Below are 23,642 nucleotides of genomic sequence, written 5' to 3'. Positions count from 1 at the left end.
GTATTTTTCGGATCTTATTTATAAGTCACTTTCAATATGTTTCACACAGGCTAAGAAAAATCTTAAACTTTATTTACTCACATTTCAAATTTAACAACTTTTCAACTTTATTCCTATTCAATAGACATTATATCTCATATAAACAAAATCAACACAATAATAAATAAAAAATAAAATTATATATTTATACAAAAAATTTCTCTCAGTGTCTTATAAATAGGGACAAAAAATGTCTTCTCTTTCTGCCATATAAATAGGACTAAAAGAGTATTTAATATTATTGTATAATTTTATTTCCATGTTTCTCGTTACTTACACTAGAGTATCTCTTCTGTGGCGTAATTGATAATTTAACCTACAGCAAAAATATAACCCAATAACCAATAAGAGTTGGTCCAAGTGATAAGCAGTTTGGTACTGCTTAAGCGAGGTCTCGAGTTCGAGCCTCTGCGTATGCAGAAATTCTCATTAGGAGACCCACCCACCACAGCCAGGTACGTGACACGAGTCGGATCCAGATATAGTCGGAGCAAAATTCTAGTGAACTAGGTGGGCAACAAAAAAAAAAATATAACCCAATACAATTTGATGGACTTGGATCGTGTTTAAGAGTTTATTTACTTAAATGAAATTAAATTTGATCGAGGAGATCTTTTCCATTGTATAAAACAAGATACATAATGTAGGAGATTGCGAAGAAGGTTGAGTGATCATTTGGGGAAGAAAAAAAAATTAGAAAGAGGTCGAATGGTTTCCAGCGCGGAGGTAATGAGGTATGATTACAAATAGATCTAACCCAAATAATACACAAATTAAACACCAAGTACCATACAAAACAACCATATATATGTTGAGTGTACACAGGAGTATAGCTTTATAGCCCCTAGGGTTAACTAAACAATTAAACGTAGTGGTTAGGATTTAAACCCAACTGATATAATTTTTTTTCCCCCCCAAAAAAAGCATACCTTCTAGACAAGGAAATGATGGGGCGCAGAATTTGGTGGCTTCTTACGTGCTGCAGTTTGAGGAAAATCTTTATGGGGTACAGTTTTTCGCACTTGTGCATGAGATTCTGCTTCATGTTGAAACATCTTGACCAGCTCTTGAAGTTCCAATTTTCTGACCGCAACATTTTCTTCCACAATGGGTTTCTTCAGTCCAAGATAAAGCAATCCAATTCCAATGAGTAGAGCTCCTAACAAAACGAGGAGGCCAGAGAATAAAGCAAATGCATAGGGAGCATCGGCAGCTCCAGGTATTCCGTCTACATTTATACCAAACAGGCCAGTTATGATGGAGAGAACAAGACCCCCACCACCAAACACTCCTAAATTGTGTGTCACTGTCAGGCTTCTATCCTAGAACAAGGAGCAAGAGTGTGAGCTATTTTTATCTCTAACAACGGTATAGACATATCATTAAAATCACTAAGATGCTGATAATATTCAGCATATGTTTGTTCAGTCAGCATAAATCAAGCCAAAAGTGAAAACGACAACCAAATATAAGGACGCATTTGCTCACTTCACTCCTAAGATTCCCCCATTTAGGATGAACACTGAAAGTCCATATAAAGAAGATACAATCGTAAAAAACTAAATATGATTCAATGTTTAACAATAAGTTGCGATAGAAAAATCCTACGATGTGTTATACAATTTAACATCAGCATTAGCCAACTAAACCTTGTTCAGACCATCAGGGTTGTAAAATGCAAGAAGGGAATTACTGATGAGCATTGCAAGATTTTCTAAACATAAATAATGGTACACACACACACACACAAATGCATGGCTGCATATCTTTGTGTCTGAAGCATCGTTGTTCAAAATTGTTCAATAGCATGGTGGCAAAATCTTATGTATAGTCTAAAATTACACAATTTCACCATGTTGAAGGTACTCCATTTTTACTATTTTCTTCAGTTTACATCCAGAGTGATGCTGTGACATAAAAGCCAACTACATTCATCTACTTTAGGTTCGGCAGATTTTTACATTGAATAAATCTGAAATCTAGCAATGCATGCTATTTTGTGCCTCGAGTTTTTCTTCAGAAGCCAAATAATAGTAAGAAGTAATTTATTCCTAGTTCAAACACTGCAAAATCAAATCACATTACTTTTATGGATTAAGCTTGAGAAATTAGCTGTACTATTTATGACTAGGGATTTAGAGAATATTTCAATTCTCTATAAATTTTATATTTCATATTGATATGTCGATGATGAAACATCTAAATCTATCTCATCATGTATGCTTCAGTATCATCAGGCCACGATTGCAAAACCTGTAACCACGAACGGACTGTGCTTTGCATGACATCTTGAATTGTAAATAAGCGAGTACGAACTGCCTCTTGTTCTTCTAACATTTCTCGAGTACTTTTTCGTACTCCTTCTAGCAAGGTCCTTGCCTCACTTCCTCTCAATTGCTGAACAAGTTCAAAAACAATTTCCTCTCGTGCATGGAGTGACCACTTCACTCTTATAGCCTAACAAATCAAAAAAGAAATCTACATATAACATTATTCTCCACGGGAAACCAAGACGATAGAGATACTTTTTATGGTAGCTAGAAAAAACACCTAGTGAAGTGCAACCGATGAAGCTGTGTAACCAGTTAAGTCTACCCTTTATATTCGCATGTAAAATTCAACAAAGAAAACCAGATATTTCCTACAAATAACAAAAGAAATTTTAAAGACGTCAACATTGAAAGGGACTACACTCTGTTAAACGTTATGAAGCAGTAGACAAATATGGCCTTAAATTTAACCATGTCAACTACAAAATAGTTAACTAGGGCCGGCCAATTAAAAAAACCGTTAACAAGAATATAAGATTATATTTTTTCACCAATAGATAACTGCTTCGCTCAACACTACTTATAGAAACCCACGGCAACTCCATGTTTCAAAATCCTACCCTCTGAAACCCTTCAAAGCCCATAACTAATATCCTTTGAGCAGAGCTAAAAAACAAATAATTGCAAATGCATCTATGATATTCAAAGCCACCTTAGAACCCCAGACTTTCCCCAAAAGACAATTCTTCAATATGCTGTAAATAACCATTTTTGCCTTCATATTTTAGAGCTAAAGAAACATATATCAGAAATTAGTAAGTTACGAGAAAATGGAGAAATAGACAGAAATTATGTCTGCATTATTTGATCTAAAGAATACTCATGCAACCCAGGATCCCAAGCCCGCATGCTACATCTGTCGCCCAGTCTTATTCTGGAAGCATTATAGTTTATATAAAATTCGAATTGTATGTCACCCAAAAAAAAAAACCGAATTGTGCTTCATTCATTGACCTTTTCAAGACGGAAAAGGAAAATGAAGCAAGCTATTAGTTTTATTTTGTTATCCTTTCCTGACCGTTCTTGCTGCAAACAAGTTAATGGAGATAAAAAACCTATCCTGTTTGCTTCTTATTTCTAGAATAATCTAATATTTTATGGATTCTTTCGTGGTTAATTATTAACATCTACGCACAATCCCTGGTTAAAGGTACCTGGGCAGATAACCTTCTGATTTCTTGGTTCAATATTATACTGAAAAGATGTAAATCCTCATGGTTCCTCCTGGTCAAGAAGATTAAAAACATTCGGCATCCAAGTTACCAACAAAATTTGAAATGGCCAACAAAGTTCAGCTTTTAGAGTAGATGGATAATGGTCCAATGCACAATCACCTGTTCATAAACATCAATTCGATTTCATCTGCAGCCCCAAATACGTGTTTACGGAACAACCTACATCAAACATGTTAATAATGAAGTATATAATATGCAGATCGTCAAAAAGCTGATTAATAGAGTGACGCACAGAGTACAAGAAAAAGAGAGATTTAGGGGAGAACTAACTGACAGGGAGAGAATCGAGAGAAGCAGAGACGGTAACATACTATTGATAATAATTTTAGTTATAACTTCAAGTCAGCCCAATAATAGCATATACATCTATCCTTAAATAGGCTAACCCAACCTGGCAATGCAATTCCTGCAAAAATCAATTCCTTTCTTCTTAATTTTGTTTCCTTAGTATGTCATAGATCAGTGAAAGTTATTCTCAATCAGAAGTAACAGAACTTCATTTTTACATCCTTAAATGCCCAGAGAAACAATTTTTGAAGGAGTATTTCTAAAGTATATCTTTGACAATCAAAACTCAAATTATGGAAAGCCGTCAGATGCCTTAGATATTCCACGTCCAGGGAAAGCCGTCAAATTTCTTCATTCTTCCAGACCTAAAAAACAACAGAGGCGACAGTATCCTATCCCAGGTAACTTGTTCTTTCCGGAAAAGAAGAACATCGGATGAAACCATTAATTCAATATCAAAATTCCAAATCCTCCTCTGCTGCAGCTTTGGCCGGGCTGAAGCAGAGCAGTTGAAAGGATAAAATTTCTAGGGGCGAATGCACGCTTGCTTCTCTATGGACCATAGAGGATAAAATAGATGGGACACAAAACTGGTATCCCCCCTCTTTGTTTTCCTCGGAATGCAATATCACTCCATTTATGGAGCTATGAAGAGAATATCCAAGTTCCCGGTGGGATCCAATTCTACATCGGGATTCTCTCTCATAGCAAACAGGACCTTTTTCAATATTTGATGCTAAGGTTCTATTTGCTTACAATTTTTTTTTTTTCACCCATGCACCATATATAACTGCGTAAATTATGATCCTTCAACTTCTTTCCACATGCAAGGAGCCTTGCATGAAAGCAATTATTAACGCTTTACAAATTGATTTACTTATTGTTTGAACTGTTTTCACTCCCACTGACATCTAAATATCTATTTTTCCTTGTTAATTAAGGTCATGTACCGGAAAAGAGGAAAAAGTAAACTAAAAATTAAAACAAAAGAAACTATCATACTTATCAAAGGCGGAATCAATGATAATTTAATAATTCAAGTAATTTTCACCTATCATCCCATCGAGCCAGATGACTTGTTAGGTGTGCTACAACCTCGTGAATGCAATGTGGGATATTAGTCCCTCCAGCAGCAAGCAATTCCTACATAAAATTACAGAATCAAAAAAAAAAATTGTACCATGATGTTAAGAAATAAATAAACAGAGGACTGCGATTTTGACATGTTTTTGAAATCTAACAATTTTTTTTTTGGACCAGGAAATCTAACAAGTTATTAAACCAATAGAGACACTAATTACATAATCGAACCAGCTCTAATTACATTAATATCTTTAATGTTTATATATTAAAATATTAAATGAAAAATAAAAAATAAGATGAATAAATTTTTAAGTTAATACGTAAATTCAAACAAATTAATATTATCCTTAGTAAGAACTTGAATTTAAAATAACTAACAATCATTCATTACTCCTCTGGTCCTATTTATAAAGCAGAGAGAGAAGGTTTTTATTGATCCTATTTATAAGTTATTTTATTAAATTTTTAGGATGAATATACTGTTTTGTTATTTATTTATTATAGTGTAAATAATTATTTCTTTTAAAATATATATTAAATAGAAGTAAAGTTAGAAAATTGTTATATTTTAATAGAGAGTTAATATAGTTTAAGATTTTTCTTGATTTGCATGAAATATGTTGGAATTGCCTTATAAATAGTAACATGGGAGTATGTTTAAATTCATTATACTTAACCCCCAAAATTATTAATTAATTAAATTATCTATATCTTGTGTTAATAAAATATTAATTAATATAAAAAATATATATATTTAACTAAAAAACCAACATCACTGAAAACTAGCAACCAAAAAATTAAAATAAATAAATAAATAGAACTAATATGATTTTTATTGATTTTTTTTACAATTTTTAAAATATTAATTCTCTAAAAAATTTCAAATCCATTCATATACCAACTAATCGAATTTTTCAATTGAATCGACAGGTATGATATACTTCTGATCTCGTCAATAAAAAGAGGACTGACCTCAACTTCTATAATGCCCAATACGTTGACGTTGGATGTAACACCTTTAACATGCAATGCTGTCACCAAAAAGTTTTGTGCTTGCCATGCTCTTAAAACAATGGGGATGTCATCTTCTTCAACAAAAGGATCACCCGCAGATTGCCCAAGAAGTTCAAATAGCAGTCCACCGGCAACCCGAACGGGAACCTGTCAATACAAAAATTATAGATTTTTTTTCATAACTCAAATCGATATTTGCAGTTACGTAAATATCATTTTGAGGTCACACCCACTAGACTTTGCATCTATTAAAATAATAAGTTAATAAAAATACAAAAATAACAACTAGATCATCCAGTTTTAATCTAAATGGGCTAGATTCAGCGTGTGATGAATACCGCTACTATTAACAAATTAAAGTTGAAACTCTCATATTTATAACTATCTGTTTGCATTTCATCATCCTTAAAATTGTTATTAAATAAGTCTTCTTATACTAAAAAGAACTTGTTTGACTTTTAATTTATCTTAAATATAGATCCCAATCCACTTTGTCTTTATATTTATTTTTTTTTTCAAAATAGTCCTTGTACTAGTTGCACATGTAAAATGTTTTATCAAATGATAATTTCAGAAATACATGATTGACAAAAGTATTTTAGGAAAGACAAAACCTATCTATAACAAATAACTAACTTAACTAATTTTTTTAATCCCTCAAATTAGTCAACTAATTCTTATATTAAGAATCGGTAGTATCATACCTCGTATAGAAGGTATCTCATTCGTTCACTGATTAGTTTATTTTCTTCGCGCAAAGCAATGCTAATAGCAGGATGGAGCCACTGAGCACTGCTCAACCACGCTCTAATAAATGGATGGCCTGCATCCACATGACACCACCAAGTCGGACCCACCGGCCGTTCCCAGCAAGGGGTTGCAACATCTGCGGCAGTGACATCAGTTTCTTCATCTGAGAAACCACGCGATTCTGATGAGGCCCACTCAGTTTCAACCTGAACGGTCTGTATAAGCTCAGAAATTCTTGCCCATCCAATTGGTCTCCAGTAGCTCCTTGGAAGCCTTTCTCTGTTGCCATGGAGATTATGTGACTGACTCTTATTAACTCCAGATTCAACTATTAAAGAAGAATCATTCGAGCAGTTTCCTGTATCTTTTGTTCTTAATAAGCAATTAGTTTGATCGCCATGTGAGACTCTCTTTTTCGCGACCTCTTGAACTTCTGCTAATTTACTTCCTTCGAGGCACGGAGACAAATTCAAAAGCACAGATGAGTCCATCATTCCAAACTCGCCTCCAGGAATCTTATCCTTTGAAGATTGGATTTTCGGACTGTCCTGTTTATTCATTTCATCGCCTGGGGAGGCTGAACAATTTTCATTCGCAGCTTCCATATCGCACTCAAGTAGAGGAATTAGTGCCTCAGCCGTCATTGAAGGGAGAGCTACTAAACACTAAACTGCCTTATTTACTGCATCATCACACATAAAAAATTACTTAATTTCGTACACCAAATTCATCGCAAATACACAAAACAATTCCAATTCCACATGCCAAGACAAGCTTAATTCGCAAAAATAAGGTATGATTTCCGATTTTCATCGTCGCATTTCACCGAATATGGACATTCTAAGGAACAAACTGATGCTCGACGTTAATTCATCAAAATGGCAACACAATATGCAGTCAACGACGATACTAGGTGAAAATCAACAGATTATGTACCTTTCATCTACATTCTGTCTTCCAATCGTTCTACTGTTCTCTGAGATTTCCCGGCGAAACAGAGAGAATGGGACATTGGGCGCCGCGAGATCTTTCAGTATGTTGGTTTAAATGAAGGCACTGAAGCTCGATTGTGCAGAATATGTTAAATTGGAGGCAGGGAAGAAGACGAGTAGAACCGCGGCCAGAATCGGATGAGGTAGAGGGCACGTGGTGAGATTCGGCGAGATTCTTCATTGGTAATGGAATCACAGGACGCAAGGCACCGATTGAGAATTTTGAGAATTCAGTATCACAAACACTAACGTCCATAATCACCATTTTCTGAATCCTGATTTTGCGTTGCGGCGTCTGCATTGTCCAAATCAATCTTCGGCGTCCCATTTGTGATGTGACACGCGAATGCATCTATTTCTGGGTAAGATTCGGACCCTCTGGTTCAGAAAGTCCTCCCAGCAGCCAGCAGTAACTATACACAGCACCGCATCCTAAGGTCACATTTTATTTTTGATGATAATGAGTACTAAACACTTGTATTTATACTACATTTGTCTTAATTATAAGAGTTAGTTAACTAATTTGAAAAGATTAAAGAAATAAGTTAAGTTAGTTATTTGTGATAAATAGGTGTTATCTTTCCTACAATATTCTTACTAATCAAGTGTATTAGCTAAAACTAAAATATTTTTATTAGAATGACTACCTTAAAAAATATATAAATATAAGAGACAAAATAGATTGGGGTCTCATATTTAGGACTAAGATAAAAGTCAAATAAAGTCATATATTAAGGACCGAAATAGTATTATTTAGTTTGGCTTTTAGAGCTTAATTTGCTACTTTAGACATTTATTCGAGGTCATTGAAGATTTTATTTATGCATTATCATACCAATGAATTGTAAGTTAGAAAATTACGCAAGCTTTCAGGTTCGACTCTGAGCCTAATCAATAGGATCGGCTGTGAGCAAATGACAAAATTTGAATTATCAGATTTTATGACTCTAAACTCATAGTCTTTTTCAGGCCAAAAAAAAAAAACTCAGTCTTTCCATTCTTTTTATAATTTGCTCGTCTTTTAGATATAAGCAATATTTACAATTTGTCTTAAATTTTTTGTAGCAATTTTCTATTTTGTTTTCATTAATTATTTATTTTAATACTCAATATATTTATCATCTCATTTTTCAAACCATCATCTCTTTCCATTCACATTCTCTCTTTTTTCATAAAGAAGGATATTTTGAATAAAAAACCTTTTAGTTTTTATCTATTTACTCTCTTTAACTAACTTTTTGAACTATATACGAAATTCAAAGTTACTTTTAAAAAGGGACGGGGGGAGTATTAGCCAAGCTGACAAGAGTTAGGCCAACATGTTTAGGCAGCTTCTTCAAATTCTAAGAGTGGCAGGGAAAGCCTAAATATACAAACCAGAGTTTACAAGATGTGAGGGTATCATCTCCTCTCACGTGCGTAGATGGAATTAAAAGAAATAGAAGAATTGCTCTCATCATTATGAAAAAATGTGCTTACGGATGAAATTTAGTGACATTTAATGATGGTAATTATAATTATAGACGGAATCCAATTAGCTTTAATTATTTTATAGCTATTTGGATAAGCTAATTCGTTGAAAATTAGCACAAAATCATGAGAATAAACTTTTTTTTTTTGTGTAGTGCATGAACAGTTTTAGTCATGATGTCTGCAAAATGTATGGAGTCCTGTGAGCATGTGAGGTTTAAAATCTTCTTAGTCTGCTATCATGATCATTAATGGAGTGCCATTATTAATGAAATGATCTTAATTACCACCCTGGAAAATGAGGTCACCCACCTTGAGACCTACATGGATGGCCAATTTCTTGACACCTCTATACATGCTTGCATATGCTCTTCCAATTTTTTTTTAATGATATTAGTTGATTTTATGGATTATTTTTCTTGAAATGCCTCAATGAAACTTCTCTAATATTTTATTTTCTAAATTTTGTTCAAAACCATATGCAAGTCAAAGTAGCTAGTTTTAGACAAAAAGCTCAATTCAGTTTTTGTAAATGTTCATTTCACAAACTATAAAAGTATAAACACACACCTGCAAAACTCCAATTTATTGAAGTCTCTTTCTCTTGGCATCCAATTAGTACTACCTCCAGGTCTTATTTGTACTACAAATGAGGTCTTATAAATAGGACTGGAGGTAATATTTTAAAAGAGAAAGACATGGAGCAACATGAATGAATCTAAGCATATTTAGAAGCAAGGCAAAGGAGAGCATCACAGAGTTCTTGGGGCTGAGAAAGCATTGCCATATGATCCGCATCTTTAATCTCCAGAACTTCATTAACCCCAGAATTTTGGATCATCCATAATTGAAATTCCATTAGAATTGCCAGGTCCTGATTGCAAACAATGAAAGCTCGTGGAACTGATCCGAATCCCTCTTCAGAAAAGTTGTTTGCTTTAGACAAGTCATCCACAAAATAGGACGATGGCCTCATCAATGACTTTGCCAATTCCACATCCTGCAAAAATTCAATTACATTTCTTCCCACCATTTTAAGTCTAAAAGTAAATCCATTCTTGTATCAGACATGGGAGCTTTATGAGGAAGCATGCTTATAAGTTCAAAGACTCTCCCCAAAGCCTTTGACAGCTTCAAGTCACGGTACTTCACTCAGTCTCCTGCCGGTTAGAACCCTCTGTGGGTAATCTTTTTTATGAACATCAAAAGTTCGTTTAAAAGACTAACCAATTAGGAAGGAGAATATATTAAACTTATAAACCCACGACACTTATGAGATTTCCAACGTGGGACTCAAAACACTGTGATCAGTACCTCTTTGGAGCAGAGTTGATAGAGATGAGAGGACAGGAACTTTGGACCAAACGACAAAGTTGTTAAGCTCCCACGATCACAGATCTCTGTGTCTAACCATGCAACATTTGGGATCTTCTCTAGAAACTGTTGATACATTCCAAGAATTATAGATGATGGCTCAAAACCATAAATAATTTTATGCTTTTATATCAAAACTATGATTTATGATAATCCAAATACAAATCCATATCATATATCCCAAAGAAAATCAAAATCAGAAATCTGAGAGGGGTACGCACCTGTTCTAAGACGTAGGATGGTTTATGGTTGGTGTCTGGAAGGAAGGCGGTTAAGAAAACGGCAAGCGCTATCTTGTGCGGGAAGAGGTCGGCGGCGAGGGCTATGTTCATGCCGCCGTAGCTGTGCCCGACGAGAACCACCTTCTCTTCTCCGGCAGGGAGGTCGGCCAACAGCTTGAGCAGAGGCTCAGAGTAATCCGATAAGGAACGAAGGTCTTCAATTTTGGCGGGGTGGATGCCAGAAGCCGCAAGGTCTACCACCGAGACGCGGTGGCCGACGGATTCCAGCCGTGGCTTGAGCTTGTACCAGCACCAAGCGCCGTGGCAAGAACCATGCACCAGAACATAATGCTTTTTGCTCTCTGTTTCTGACGCCATTTTTGGCTTTCGTCTATCTGTTCTCTTTCTGATTGTGGGCACCAAGCAGGAAGTCTGAAATTGCTTAATTAAGAAAGACGTATGGTCCAAATTTGTTTTTATATTCCAATTTTAAATATGTATTTCCCACAATCATTAAATTGGGATGGTCAGTGCTCCACGAGTTAATTTGTTTGAAAACAATTTCGTTCACGAAAATAATACCTCATAAATCATAATTAAAAAATTATTTATAAGTTATTTCAAATAAACTCAGTGTTATAATATGATGAATCGAAACATAATTAAAATAATATAATTTAATTAAATAAAAAAAAATTGGGAATAAATCTTCCATTAAAAATTTAATTGATAAATAGTTTCTAAAATGATGGATTGCTTAATTAAGTAAGACGTCCAAATTTGTTTTTATGTTCCAATTTTAAATATGTACTACCTCCAGTCTTTAATATAATACCTCATTTGATTTTTATTTTAGTCCTAAATATAAGATCAAAATCCATTTTGTTTTTAATATTTATATATTTTTTTCCTAAGATAATCCTTCTAATAATGGTAATTCTATCCAACACACTTCATTAACAAGGATATTTTAGAAAAGACAACACATATTTGTTACAAATAACTAACTTAACTTATTTTCTTAATCTTCTCAAATTAGTCATATAGCTCTTATAATTAGGACCAGAGGTAATATTTTCCACAATAATTAAATTGGGATAGTCGGTGGTCCACGAGTTAATTTGTTTGAAAATAAATATCTTTACACAAAATTCTTCTCACACCCCCGTATAATCACAATTAAAAAGCTTATAAGTAATTAAATAAAATAAAATAAAAAATTGTCATGATAATCTCATTGAGTAACTCAAGTCAGATTTCAATACCAAGATAATGAAGTTGGATGTCGTCAAATTTGAAGTCTGCAAGGATAAGCATATGAGGTAGTATGTGTATACGTATATAATTGTCATGTAATTAAATATGACCACGGACACGAGACGGAAGCAACTATTAAAAAAATTTATAATGAAGTAGACGGTTTAGTTTGATATTTAATTTGATTCTAAATTTAAAAAATTAATAAAAGAATAAGATATCCAAAAAAAATTCTTCAATCAAATAATTAGGTATCATAATGAAGTAAGAAAATAGTATTTATATTAAGAAAAACACAAAGAAAGGTTTTAAGAGTACTTGATTTAATTAGCAATGTAAATTTTCATTGCGAAATGGTTTATATTGAGGGAAAATTTTTTGAAATTTTACATTAATCAAGTATGTGATACTAGATAATAATTGATTATTTTAATTTTAGGGATACAAATGTAGGTCCATGCTTTTAAATAAATATACTATAATTTTTTATGATTTGAGAACTATTTTACTTTTCTAAACCTCCACGAGCTTAACAGAAGACAAGGAGACAAAATGAAGCAGACAAGGCTTCATCATTCAAATCATATAGCCAAAGAAGTGATATGTGTACCAAAAATATATAATTTTATATTTCTCAGATTCTTAATATAAGACCTATTTAACTAATTTGATTAGATTAAAGAAGTTAGGTAAGTTAGTTAATTATAAAAAAAGTAACACATTTTTCTTAAAACACCATAATCATCTTTCTTAATACTCCTTCTTCTACTTGATTATAGTTGAGAGAATATCTATAAGGGTAATTTAGAGAAAATTGATAAATATAAGAAATGAGTCTTATATTTAGGATCAAAACCAATTCAAAAATTGAGTCCTATTTTAAAAGGCGGAAGAGTATAATTTAAGAATTTCTTTAAAAATATTTGAGGTGATTATGAGATACCAAAAGATTAGGTGTATCCTTTTAGCTCTACCTTAAGTGACGTGTAAATTGACGAAAACAACGGGGTTTCAATAAACCCCCGCATCCTTTTCGGGAGACGGTGGGGCAAAAGAGGGCAAAGCCGCACCATTGAAATCATAGCCAAGAAAGTGATGCGCACGCACTCCCTCCATCTTATCTAGAATAAACTATTCAGCACCCTAATTTTAATTTTATTTATATATATTTTGCATTTTAAATTTATTTGTAATACATCTAGCCATCTAGCATCATAATACTTTTTTTTAATTACATTTATCACTCTAATTTATAAGATCTTAGACGTACCATAGTCAATGAATAAAAATCAGAATGTCTTAAAAGATAAGATCTTTACCTCTTATTTATTAGTCATTTTTAACATTTTTCAATGAACTAAGAAAACCTTTGAAATTTACTAATTTTGTTTGTTTAAAATTTTACAAATTTCCTACTTTGCCCATATTAATTCTGTTTAAAAACCTCCAAGTGTCTTATAAATACGATGGAAACCGAATACACACATATAATTATGTCACATGTAAAGCATTTTTATGTTTACCAATGAGCGCAATCACGAAGAGGAGCCCATTATGCTTGAGCGCTGGCATTTGGAATTAGGCTGCGCGGATGCATTGGAGTGGAGGTACAGTGTATGTACTGCGTGACTAAGAAGCGTGCTAAGAGAACAATTTCTCTCTTAACCTTTTTCGAATGCAAAACTATTTCTGAATAAGAAAGCACTCAAAAATTATTACTTATTGTATAAACTATTTAAATTCATGATTGCTTCCCCTTCCACCATAACTTACCTCGTTTTGAAAACTTCATATCTTAAAAGCCAAATTAACCTCAAATGCAATTTGTAGACAATTTGCAACAGAGCAATCACAAGCTTTGATTGGTCAAAAATAACTGTCGATCGACCACCACCACTTGTTTCCCAACATTGCGGCCATAGAAGAGGCCAATGAGAGCTGAAGGAGCATTCTCGATACCTTCAACAATGTCCTCCACGTAAACAATCTTGCCCTCTTTGATGAGGGGGATCACTGTCTCCAAGAACTTGGGGTAAAGGTGGTAATGATCATTAACCAGGAAACCTTCCATCCGAATCCGTTTGATCACAAGATGCATCAGATTGTGTACACCTTCAGGCTTATCAAGGTTGTACTGTGAAATCATTCCACACACAGCGATTCTGCCATGGATCCTCATGTTGAGTAACACTGCATCCAGCATCTTGCCGCCTACGTTCTCAAAGTACATATCAATACCCTCTGGAAAATACCTATCAGGAGAAAAGGGAAAAAAAAAAAAAAGCACGTCATAAGATACTGATTTGTCTTCTCTCTTGTCCAGATATTTACTTGTAAAGGAAAAATACAAACAAAGGAGATAGGAAAAAAGGCTAATTATTAACAACATTTCAAGTGTTTATCTTTTACTCTTGCATGATTAAGTTCGAATCCTATTGTTGAGAATTTTGTAAAATCAAATTGCGCAAACTTTATTAACTTCATTCAAACTCCAATCAGTCATTTAACTTATTTAATCTGAATGGATGGAACAAGCCAAATCAAATTGCTTGTGGGTTGGGTCTAACTTCATAATCTTCCACTCAATCTCTCATCCCTTATTTTCCATTTTTTACATTGTGACAGTGGGGGGAAGGAAACAGGATACAGAAAAACAGGGTTACTAGCATTTTAAGAAAACAGGGGGTACAAGTCAAGATGAGGGAAATTCGCTATCGATGAAAAAAGGGGGAAAACAAAATAAAGGGAGGAGGATTTCAGAATTTCAAGCCACACGAACACCCACAACAGAAGGATTTAGACAGTACCGAGTCAACTCAAACCCAAATAGATCTGAAACCTTCACTTAAACAAAATAACCACTAACATTCTGACTTTTGAGCAAGTCACAGCCTGTATTAGGAGAGAACATTCAACAGCTAACCTTTTCAAAGCAGCATCCAAGTTGGTTTCTTCTTTGTAGTTGAAAGCCTCATCAAATCCAAACTTGCTCTTGAGCAAGTCAACCTCCGTTATTGAATTGATCAAGGGATGGAACAATAACATAACTTCAGAGATGTAATAAATAATAGTGAGGCATTTACTGAGCATTACACGAATTGAGAATAAATCAAGCAGTCTGAAACTTCATTAGTCTCACCCACTTCACAAAAGTATGCTTTTGTGATTTGCCGTGATTTTGCAATCAGTGGCTGGACTCCCCTACAATTAACTACAAAACTAAATGGTTGAAATTGTCTTACCTTTTCTTTGCTTCCTGCACTTCCCACAACATAGCAACCCATCAGCTTAGCAAATTGCCCAACAAGCTGACCCACAGCTCCAGATGCAGCTGATACAAATACAGTCTCCCCTTTCTTAGGGGCACAGATCTCATAAAATCCCGCATAAGCAGTCATACCAGGCATACCTGCATGTAATGCTTATCATGGTACTTGGTGGAGCTCTAAGAAACAAGCATAATCAAATGTAAAATAAAGACAACAACTTGTCTCTTTTTTGGTTTCTTGACAACAACTTGTCTCTGCGAACCAATAAATACACTTCTTTTCTACTCTACTTCCTTTATCAAGAATAGATTGAACGTGAAACTACAGATGAGATCAGTGGTGTGCATCTGATAGAAACCAGATTACTCGACACGTATGTCTTCAACAATTAAAGTTATTATATGAATGTAGTTCCAGTCCCTGATTCTTTATAGACAACTAAGTATAATAGAATGGCTAGATTGGCTCCCCCCCCCCCCCAATAAAAAAAACAACAAAAGGGGGGGGGGGACTGAGTAAAATATACAATTGGTCATAGTTCATTTTTGGGCAGGCCAACGCATTCAAACGAAGCAACAGCCGCATTGGCTTGCAAGAAAATGGAACTATGCCCTGTAAAAATAATCCGTCTCGTTTGCAAAGTTATAGTCACAATGGCATTGAAGTAAATAAAACTAACATTCACCATGATTAATTAGTTCTTTTGTGGTGCCTAGTAGAATAATTACTTATCTGGAAAACTTAGTCAAACTTACATCATGTCCAGTACACACACAAATGGGAAAACAGCTTACCAAGTATCCCAGTATAATATGAAAGAGGCAGATCTTTATGTTGGATCTTAAACAGTAACTCCGGCGAACTGATCACACTGTATTCTTCCCACCCAGTTGATCCCCAGACTAGATCACCCTCTCTGAAGTTTTGATTCCTAGAATCAATAACTTTTGAAACTCCATATCCGCTGATTGGCTGTGAAGTTAATAGCGACAATATTAATAGTGATGAACAGGGTAGCTTATAAACTGCAACCCTCCATTCTAGACAACAGGTTTCATGTTATCAAAATTGACAATGACTTGTCCAAAATAGTTATCTACTATCTATCATCCTGATCCAAGAAATCGAACTGGATAAAGTCACAAACATGCGTTGAAAAGTACGGCACATGTTATATATAACACGATTTGTCAGGTACCATAATTTTAAAACTTACCGCATAACACAAAAGAAATTGATTTTTTTAAACAAGTATTCTAAACATAAAATAAGATATTCATAACATATTATTGATAAAAACATCAAGCAAAGTAGAGTTTTCATCGAAAAGTAAATGACGATCTTCATTTTTATTTATATTTTGAGCATCGGTGCTTCATAGGGAATATAAATCAACAACAAAAATGATAATAAATTAGTAACAAACAATGAACTTCGTTCCGTTAGAGGCCTCAAAAATTGTAACCGCTGTTCGATTGCCTTGGGATCAACAATTTCAATTTCATACGAATAATTAACAATAATCCAAGAATGGAATGGAGAGAGTGCTCACCAACCCAGGCTGAAAGGAATCAACATAAGAGGAAACTAATGGTTTGGACATACGGCCTCGCATGTAGGGGTCGCAAGAAAGATAGAGGTTCTTCACCAAAACGCCATTGGAACCTTCCGGAAGCTTCAAATTGACAGAGGAAGTGGTGATGAGCATATCGGACTCCTTCGGAAAGCCAGAGACGAAGTCTTTGAGGATGACCTGCTTGTTTTGGACATTGTTCGCCATCGTGACCTTCTCAATATCGCCCTCACTGAAACGAGCCTTCGAACAGAAACCAAGAGACCACTTCGCTGCCACAGATCACAAGTTCTGGAGCTTTCCGCCGACTCTCGCCGTAGCGGGGCAAGTTATAAAGGTGGGTACTGCATGAGCATTAAAAATGACGTGGATTTTATTATCAAAAATTTAATTATTTAGTACATGAAGTTTTATTTTAGTCTTCTTTTTTCGACCTTATTTAGTTAACAAAATTTATAAAATATATGTTTAGTTTTTAAATAGTAACTCTCCAGTCAAATTTTTATATATTAAAATTTAAACATTTAAGTAGTCAGAAATTTAATGAAATATTAAAATTTAAGCATTTATAAAAATAATCATATTACATAATTATTTTAGATCATGCTTTGTCAACATTTAATTATAAAGTTAGTATTTTTTTGTTAAATAAAATTAATGGTGGTAAGATTACGAGACTAAGAATATATTTTCTAAATGTAAGAAACTAAACTATATACTACCTCCGGTCCTAATTATAAAACCCAGTTGATTTATTTGGGGAGATTAAGGAAGTAAATTAAATTAGTTATTTGTAATAAATAAGTGTTGTCATTCCCAAAATATCCTTGCTAATTAAGTGTATTGGCTAGAACTATCATTATTAGAAAGACTATCTTGGAAAAAAAATGCATAAATATGAGAGACAAAATGGATTGGGGTCTTATAATTAGGACCAAACAAAAAGTCAAACTGGTTCTTATATTAAGAACCGGAGGTAGTATATTAGCTGGGTATTTACATTAATTTAGGTATGAAGTACAACGTCCTTTCACAATATTTATACTTGTGTCTACCGTATCTTAGGAATTTGCATTTAGCATGGGGTCGTTATAGCTAATTTGCCTACAGAATTAGCTATATCTCAATCTACAGTAAAATTAAAAGAATATCCTTCTTCTTTTTTATTCATTTCTTTTCAATTTTGGTAAATATATAAGAAAAGTTTTATCTCGATTTATGTAAAATGTATTTATAAGTAATTTCTAACACTCTGCCAAACAGGGCCTTAAGATCTGGAGGTGGTAGTCCTATAAGTGTAGCTAGATGTGATAATTGGCATAATTGAGTCATTTTATACTACCTTCTGTTCTGCATATTAAAAAACTAATTGAGAAGTTGATGTTAATCCTATATGTAAGATTCATTTCATATGTTTATCAATTTTTTCTAAATTAATCTTACTAATATTCCTACAAAAATAATCAAATAGAAGAGGAAGGAAGGAAATTAAGGAGTATTTTAAGATATTTTAGAAAGAATATGTCATATTAAGTAAAGTTAACTAACATCTTTTATTCACTCAAATTAGTGAATTAGGTCATATATTAAAAATAGTAGGAGTATAATATTGAGTTACTATGAATTAGATCTTATGTTTATGATTGAAAGTACTAATATATGTAACTAAGAACCTATTTATTTTCTAGGAGGTGAAGTAAAGTTATATCGATTTAATTCCATATAATCGTCAAAGCTAGAAGGAAAAAGAATTCATGAGTTTAAACTTTAAAATCAACTAGTTGGGATTTTTTTATTTAAATATAGGGAATCCGTGGAATGTTCTGCAGAACTTTACATTCCTAGCAGTCAGAACCCGTGTATATTTTATTCTAGGCAGTGCATGGGACTATGGGTTCTTACTGCATCATGTGGGATTTTTTGAGGAAATTGAAAGAGGGAGAGAAAGAAAATTTAGATCCTTCTCATTTTTGTGCCAAGCAATTTAACTAAGTGAAAAATATTCTGTTTTGATTTGCATGAAAACATTTTTTAAGGTGTTCTTGAGAGTTACCAAACTCCGACGGTAGAAATTTATCGGCATTTCAACAGAATGAGTTGCCTCCAAGCAAAGGCCCCTGACTGGTACGAAATCATTCTGGATCGACCACCACCAGTTGTTTTCCAACGTTGCGGCCATGAAAGAGGCCAATGAGAGCTGAAGGGGCATTCTCGAGGCCTTCAACGACGTCCTCCACATAAACAATCTTGCCCTGTTTGATGAAGGGAATCACTTTCTCCAAGAACTTGGGGTAAAGATGGTAATATTCAGTAACCAGAAACCCTTCCATGCGAATCCGTTTGCTCACAAGATTGAACAGATTGTGTACACCTTCTGGATTATCAAGGTTGTACTGTGAAATCATTCCACACACAGCGATTCTGCCATGGATCCTCATGTTGAGCAACACTGCATCCAGCATCTTCCCTCCGACGTTGTCAAAGTATATATCAATTCCCTCTGGAAAATGCCTGACAGGAAAACACATGATAGATTAGATGATGATGTTTCTTCTACCTTGTCTAGATGTTTAATTATGATTTATGAGGTAATATCAACAAATGAAGCAGAACAGATTGAACAAGTTAATTATTAATAACAAAATTTCATGTGTTTGTCTTGTAATCTTATATGAAGTTTTGGACCCTATGGTCAACACCTTTTTTTCAAGTTACATAGGAATATGATATGGGCTATGTTTGGAATGATGTTTCAACCATCTCAAAATGGCTTCTTGGGTTAAAAAACATACATTAAACCCGTTTTTGAATGTTTAACTCTAAAATGACTTTTAAGTCAAAGCTTTACTCATTTCAAACTCTAATGAAACATGAACTTATTCGATTCCAACATGACTTGTTGAAATCTCCAGAGAATATGAATGATTTGAATAAGTGTACCAACAGATTTCCTTTTGTCATCTACCAAGAGATTTTTCAGGGATTAAGTCACTTTGGAATTCTGAGGGAATACCCCAGCCTTTATTTTCCGTAGTCTTCCATTCCATCTCACCCTAATTGATTTTCTCTTTTATGCAGCCATAATGAGGGCCACGAAACAGGACAAAGAAAAAACAGGGTAACTGGCCATCGTCAAGACCAAACGAAACTTGCTGGATCTCAGACCTTCACTTGAACAAAAAAGTCGCTAACATTTTGACTTTTGAGCAAGTCATAGCTTGTACTACCTCTAGTATTTAATATAAGACCTTATTTGACTTTTATGTTGATTTTAAATATAAGACCCTAATCTACTTTATCTCCGTATATATCCATTTTTTTTCCAAAGCAGTCTTTATAATAATAATAATTATAATCAATACACTTAATCAGCAAAGATATTTTAAAAAATATAACATCTATTTATTACAAATAACTAACTTAATTGGTTTCTTTAATCTACTCAAATTAGTCAACTAGTTTTTATATTAAGGACCGGAGATAGATTATGACAACAGCTAACCTTGTCAAAGCAGCATCCAAGTTGGGTTCTTCTTTGTAGTTGAAAGCCTCATCAAATCCAAGCTTGTTTTTGAGCAAGTCAACCTGCGTTGAAGAATTGATCAAGGGGTTGAACTACGGCAAATAAATTTAAGGAAGAACTTCTCCGGTCCTTAATATAAGACCCATTTAATTAATTTGATTAAATTAAAAAAGTTAGGTAAGTTAGTTAATTATAAGAAAAGTGATACATTTTTCCTAAAACACCATAATCATCTTTCTTAATACTCCATCTCCCTCTTTTACTTGATTATGGTTGAGAAAGTATCCATAGGAGTAATTTAGAGAAAATTGATAAATATGATAAATGGGTCTCATATTTAGGATCAAAACTAATTCAACAATTGGGTTCTATATTAAGAACCGGAGGAGTAATAAATAATAATGATACAATTAAACGAGTGCCACACAAAATGACAATAAATCATCTAGTACTTTGAAACTTCATTAATCTCGCACATTTCACAACAGTATGCTTTTGTGATTTTGCAGACAGTGGTTAGATAACCTTAAAATTATACTATCCTTAGTTCTTAATATAAGATCTAGTTGACTAACTTGTAGAGATTAAAAAAATTAAAAAATTACTTAACTATAACATATGTTACATGATATTTCTGATATACTTATGTGTACCATTAGATTATATATTAATTTATAAGTTAGGCCAATCAGTTTAGAGAAAACGATAAATATAAATATTTTAAAGTAATTTTTTAGTTCTTTTGATTCCTTTAAATTAGTTAATTAGATCTTATATTAAAGAGCGAAGAAGAGAGTATTGACTACAAAACATAGAGGTTGAAGTTATGTGACCTTTCCTTTACTTCCCGCACTTCCAACAACATAACAACCCATCAGCTTAGCAAACTGCCCAACAAGCTGACCCACAGCTCCAGCTGCAGCTGATACAAACACAGTCTCCCCTTTCTTGGGGGCACAAATTTCATAAAATCCCGTATAAGCTGTCATACCAGGCATACCTACATTACACGTAATGCTTATGTTGGTACTTGGTGAACAAAGCTTTAAGAAACATGTAAAAATAAGAGGAATTACAGTGATGTCCGAGCAATAGAAAATAAGTACTAAAAATCCCAATAACAAGTTAGCAGCTGAAATTAATTATCACTTCCTATTTTAAAACCTATCATTACAAACTATTCATTTGTTATAGGACTTTTTGTTTTTTGCAAATATATTCCTGCCATGACACCTTACCGCAACTCTCATTAAAAACAAACTTCAAACAAACATAACAACTTGTCTTTGCAGACCAATAAATACGCACCTATTTACTCAAGTTATAAATTCATTCAGGAGCCTAATAACAACAGTATAAAACTGCATCTAATCCTTGCGCTTTGCCTTCTACCTCACTATCACCAAAATTGATCTTAAGCATAAATTATAGACAAGCATTCTGGGGTACTCTGTCATTGCGCATTATTGATATCTCCTCTCTAGGAGAAGCATGTGTGGGTATCAATGGCAAATAAGTTGGTTTACTACTACCTTTAGTTCTCAATATAAAACTCAGTTAGTTAATTTGAGGAGATTAAGAAAGTCAATTAAGTTAGTTATTTGTAGTATATATATGTTGTCTTTTCCAAAATGCCCTTATTAATCATGTGTGTTTGAATTACAAATTGATAGTAACTCCTTAACATATGCAACTACTATACAAATTATTTGAGGAAAAAATAGATAAATATTAGAGATAAAATATATTATGATTTTATATTTAGAACTAAATTGAAAGTCAAACTAGCTCTTATATTAAGGACTGGAGGTAGTATTACTCATCTGAAAAACATAATTCTGCTCCTCCCCAACCTTACCCATAAGCACAAACAAATGGGGTAAAAAACGGCTTACCAAGTATTCCAGTATAATAGGACAGAGGCAGATCTGTGTGTTGTATCTTAAACAGAGACTCTGTCGAACTGATCACACTATATTCTTCCCAACCAGTCATTCCCCAGACTAGATCACCTTCTCTGAAGTTTTGATTCCCAGAATCAATGACTTTTGAAACCCCTAATCCGATTATTGGCTGTCAATTTATAACAACAAATATCATCATCAGTTAGACTACACAGAAACACAACTCAAAACTCTATAAACTGTAAGTCCTGAACATAATCTTCCATGTTTTGTGACCAGTGAAAACTGATGAAGAGGCATTAAAAAGTGATTATCATACAAAACAATGAGCGCATCGTTCCGTGATCAACCCCAAAAAACTAAAATTACTACTGTTCGATTGTTTTATGATCAATAATTACAATTCCGTACGAATAATAGCAATATAATATTCCAAACAAGAAAGAAGAGTGAAGTGGAGAGAGTACGAACCGAACCAGGCTGGAAGGAATCGACATATGAAGGACGTAATGGTTTGGACATACGGTTTCGCATGTAGGGATCACAAGAAAGATAGAGATTCTTCACTAAAACGTCACTGGAACCTTCCGGAAGCTTCAAACTGACAGAGGAAGTAGTGAAGGGCATGTCGGACTCGTTGGGAAAGCCAGAGACGAAGTCCTTGAGTAACACCTGTTTGTTTCGGACTTCTCCACCGTCGACATTGCCGGCCATCGAGAGCTTCTCACCGTCACCGTCACCGTCGCCGTCGCCGCGATGAGCTTACCGCAAAGGAACAGAGAGACCCTTGACTGTCTCAAGCCACAGATTCTGTTATCTCTACTCGTGGCTGGACAAGGCAAATGCAGAAGCAAGACGCTTATGGACGTTAATAGATTGCTACCTAAATGAAATTTGTTATTCCCTCCGTCTTTTTGTAAACAATAATTACCGTCTCTCTTTTACCTCTAAATATAAATAATATTTATAAGTTATCTTAAATTTTTATAACGAATTTTTTATTTTACTCCCAGTAATTACTCATTTTAATACTTAGTATATTTATTATTTTATTTTTTAAACTATCATCTTTTAATCACATATTTTTTCTCTTTCATAATTCTCTTTATTATAATAATTTTCTTACTTTTTTTTATACTTTCTTCCCCTATAAATAAAGGCATTTTACAGAAAAAACTTCTAATTTCTACATATTGTTTTTAACTAATTTTAACTAACATTTTAATCTACATGATGAGTTCTAATATTGCTTATAAAAAAGGAGGGATAGAGTAGTTTCTTCATGCATTTTCAATTTCCGATAATAATTTAAGAAATATA

At 33.7% G+C, this 23,642-nt stretch overlaps 4 protein-coding genes across 5 annotated transcripts; all 4 read right to left on the bottom strand.

Annotated features, from left to right (window-relative positions):
* Positions 1–842: 842 nt before the first annotated feature.
* LOC114711654 (uncharacterized) lies at positions 843–7,383 on the bottom strand. The gene is made up of 7 exons (XM_028896073.1): positions 6,694–7,383; positions 5,948–6,136; positions 4,944–5,035; positions 3,704–3,763; positions 3,524–3,593; positions 2,293–2,496; positions 843–1,361 (listed from the first exon to the last, which is right to left on the bottom strand). Exons 1-7 carry the CDS (start codon positions 7,381–7,383, stop codon positions 972–974), a joined length of 1,695 nt encoding a protein of 564 aa, XP_028751906.1. The 3' UTR covers positions 843–971.
* A 2,243-nt stretch (positions 7,384–9,626) lies between these two features.
* On the bottom strand, positions 9,627–11,238 carry LOC114711707 (salicylic acid-binding protein 2-like). 2 transcript variants are annotated; one of them, XM_028896128.1, is made up of 4 exons: positions 10,797–11,238; positions 10,516–10,641; positions 9,883–10,201; positions 9,627–9,824 (listed from the first exon to the last, which is right to left on the bottom strand). In XM_028896128.1, the coding sequence occupies exons 1-3, from the start codon at positions 11,172–11,174 to the stop codon at positions 9,920–9,922; spliced, it is 786 nt and encodes a 261-aa protein (XP_028751961.1). In that variant the 5' UTR covers positions 11,175–11,238; the 3' UTR covers positions 9,627–9,824; positions 9,883–9,919. The 2 variants fall into 2 exon arrangements, with proteins under 2 accessions (XP_028751961.1, XP_028751960.1); XM_028896127.1 differs by having other exon boundaries at positions 9,755–10,201.
* Positions 11,239–13,732: 2,494 nt separating this feature from the next.
* Positions 13,733–17,200, bottom strand: LOC114711722 (2-alkenal reductase (NADP(+)-dependent)). The gene is made up of 5 exons (XM_028896155.1): positions 16,875–17,200; positions 16,117–16,294; positions 15,296–15,462; positions 14,977–15,059; positions 13,733–14,305 (listed from the first exon to the last, which is right to left on the bottom strand). Exons 1-5 carry the CDS (start codon positions 17,100–17,102, stop codon positions 13,903–13,905), a joined length of 1,059 nt encoding a protein of 352 aa, XP_028751988.1. The 5' UTR covers positions 17,103–17,200; the 3' UTR covers positions 13,733–13,902.
* Positions 17,201–18,654: 1,454 nt separating this feature from the next.
* LOC114711726 (2-alkenal reductase (NADP(+)-dependent)-like) lies at positions 18,655–23,164 on the bottom strand. The gene is made up of 5 exons (XM_028896159.1): positions 22,794–23,164; positions 22,314–22,491; positions 21,252–21,418; positions 20,398–20,480; positions 18,655–19,406 (listed from the first exon to the last, which is right to left on the bottom strand). The coding sequence occupies exons 1-5, from the start codon at positions 23,034–23,036 to the stop codon at positions 19,028–19,030; spliced, it is 1,050 nt and encodes a 349-aa protein (XP_028751992.1). The 5' UTR covers positions 23,037–23,164; the 3' UTR covers positions 18,655–19,027.
* Between the last annotated feature and the right edge of the window lie 478 nt (positions 23,165–23,642).

Source organism: Neltuma alba, unplaced genomic scaffold, assembly GCF_004799145.2.
Source record: "Neltuma alba isolate B1F8T4 unplaced genomic scaffold, ASM479914v2 tig00011304_pilon, whole genome shotgun sequence".
Classification (NCBI taxonomy): Eukaryota; Viridiplantae; Streptophyta; class Magnoliopsida; order Fabales; family Fabaceae; genus Neltuma; species Neltuma alba.
This window is presented reverse-complemented; position numbering and strand designations above follow the sequence as displayed.

Coding starts and splice junctions, on each gene's coding strand:
- LOC114711726 (XM_028896159.1), bottom strand. CDS start 23,036: ATGGCCGGCAATGTCGACGGTGGAGAAGTCCGAAACAAACAGGTGTTA. Junction 22,492..22,793: donor ATTCCTTCCAGCCTGGTTCG/GTTCGTACTCTC, acceptor ATAAATTGACAG/CCAATAATCGGATTAGGGGT. Junction 19,407..20,397: donor TTGGATGCTGCTTTGACAAG/GTTAGCTGTTGT, acceptor TTTTCCTGTCAG/GCATTTTCCAGAGGGAATTG.
- LOC114711654 (XM_028896073.1), bottom strand. CDS start 7,383: ATGACGGCTGAGGCACTAATTCCTCTACTTGAGTGCGATATGGAAGCT. Junction 3,764..4,943: donor CTGGCTCGATGGGATGATAG/GTGAAAATTACT, acceptor TGTTTGATGTAG/GTTGTTCCGTAAACACGTAT. Junction 1,362..2,292: donor CAGTCCGTTCGTGGTTACAG/GTTTTGCAATCG, acceptor TCCTTGTTCTAG/GATAGAAGCCTGACAGTGAC.
- LOC114711707 (XM_028896128.1), bottom strand. CDS start 11,174: ATGGCGTCAGAAACAGAGAGCAAAAAGCATTATGTTCTGGTGCATGGT. Junction 10,642..10,796: donor CATCCTACGTCTTAGAACAG/GTGCGTACCCCT, acceptor ATGTATCAACAG/TTTCTAGAGAAGATCCCAAA. Junction 10,202..10,515: donor ATCAACTCTGCTCCAAAGAG/GTACTGATCACA, acceptor GAATTTTTGCAG/GATGTGGAATTGGCAAAGTC.
- LOC114711722 (XM_028896155.1), bottom strand. CDS start 17,102: ATGGCGAACAATGTCCAAAACAAGCAGGTCATCCTCAAAGACTTCGTC. Junction 16,295..16,874: donor ATTCCTTTCAGCCTGGGTTG/GTGAGCACTCTC, acceptor TTAACTTCACAG/CCAATCAGCGGATATGGAGT. Junction 14,306..14,976: donor TTGGATGCTGCTTTGAAAAG/GTTAGCTGTTGA, acceptor TTCTCCTGATAG/GTATTTTCCAGAGGGTATTG.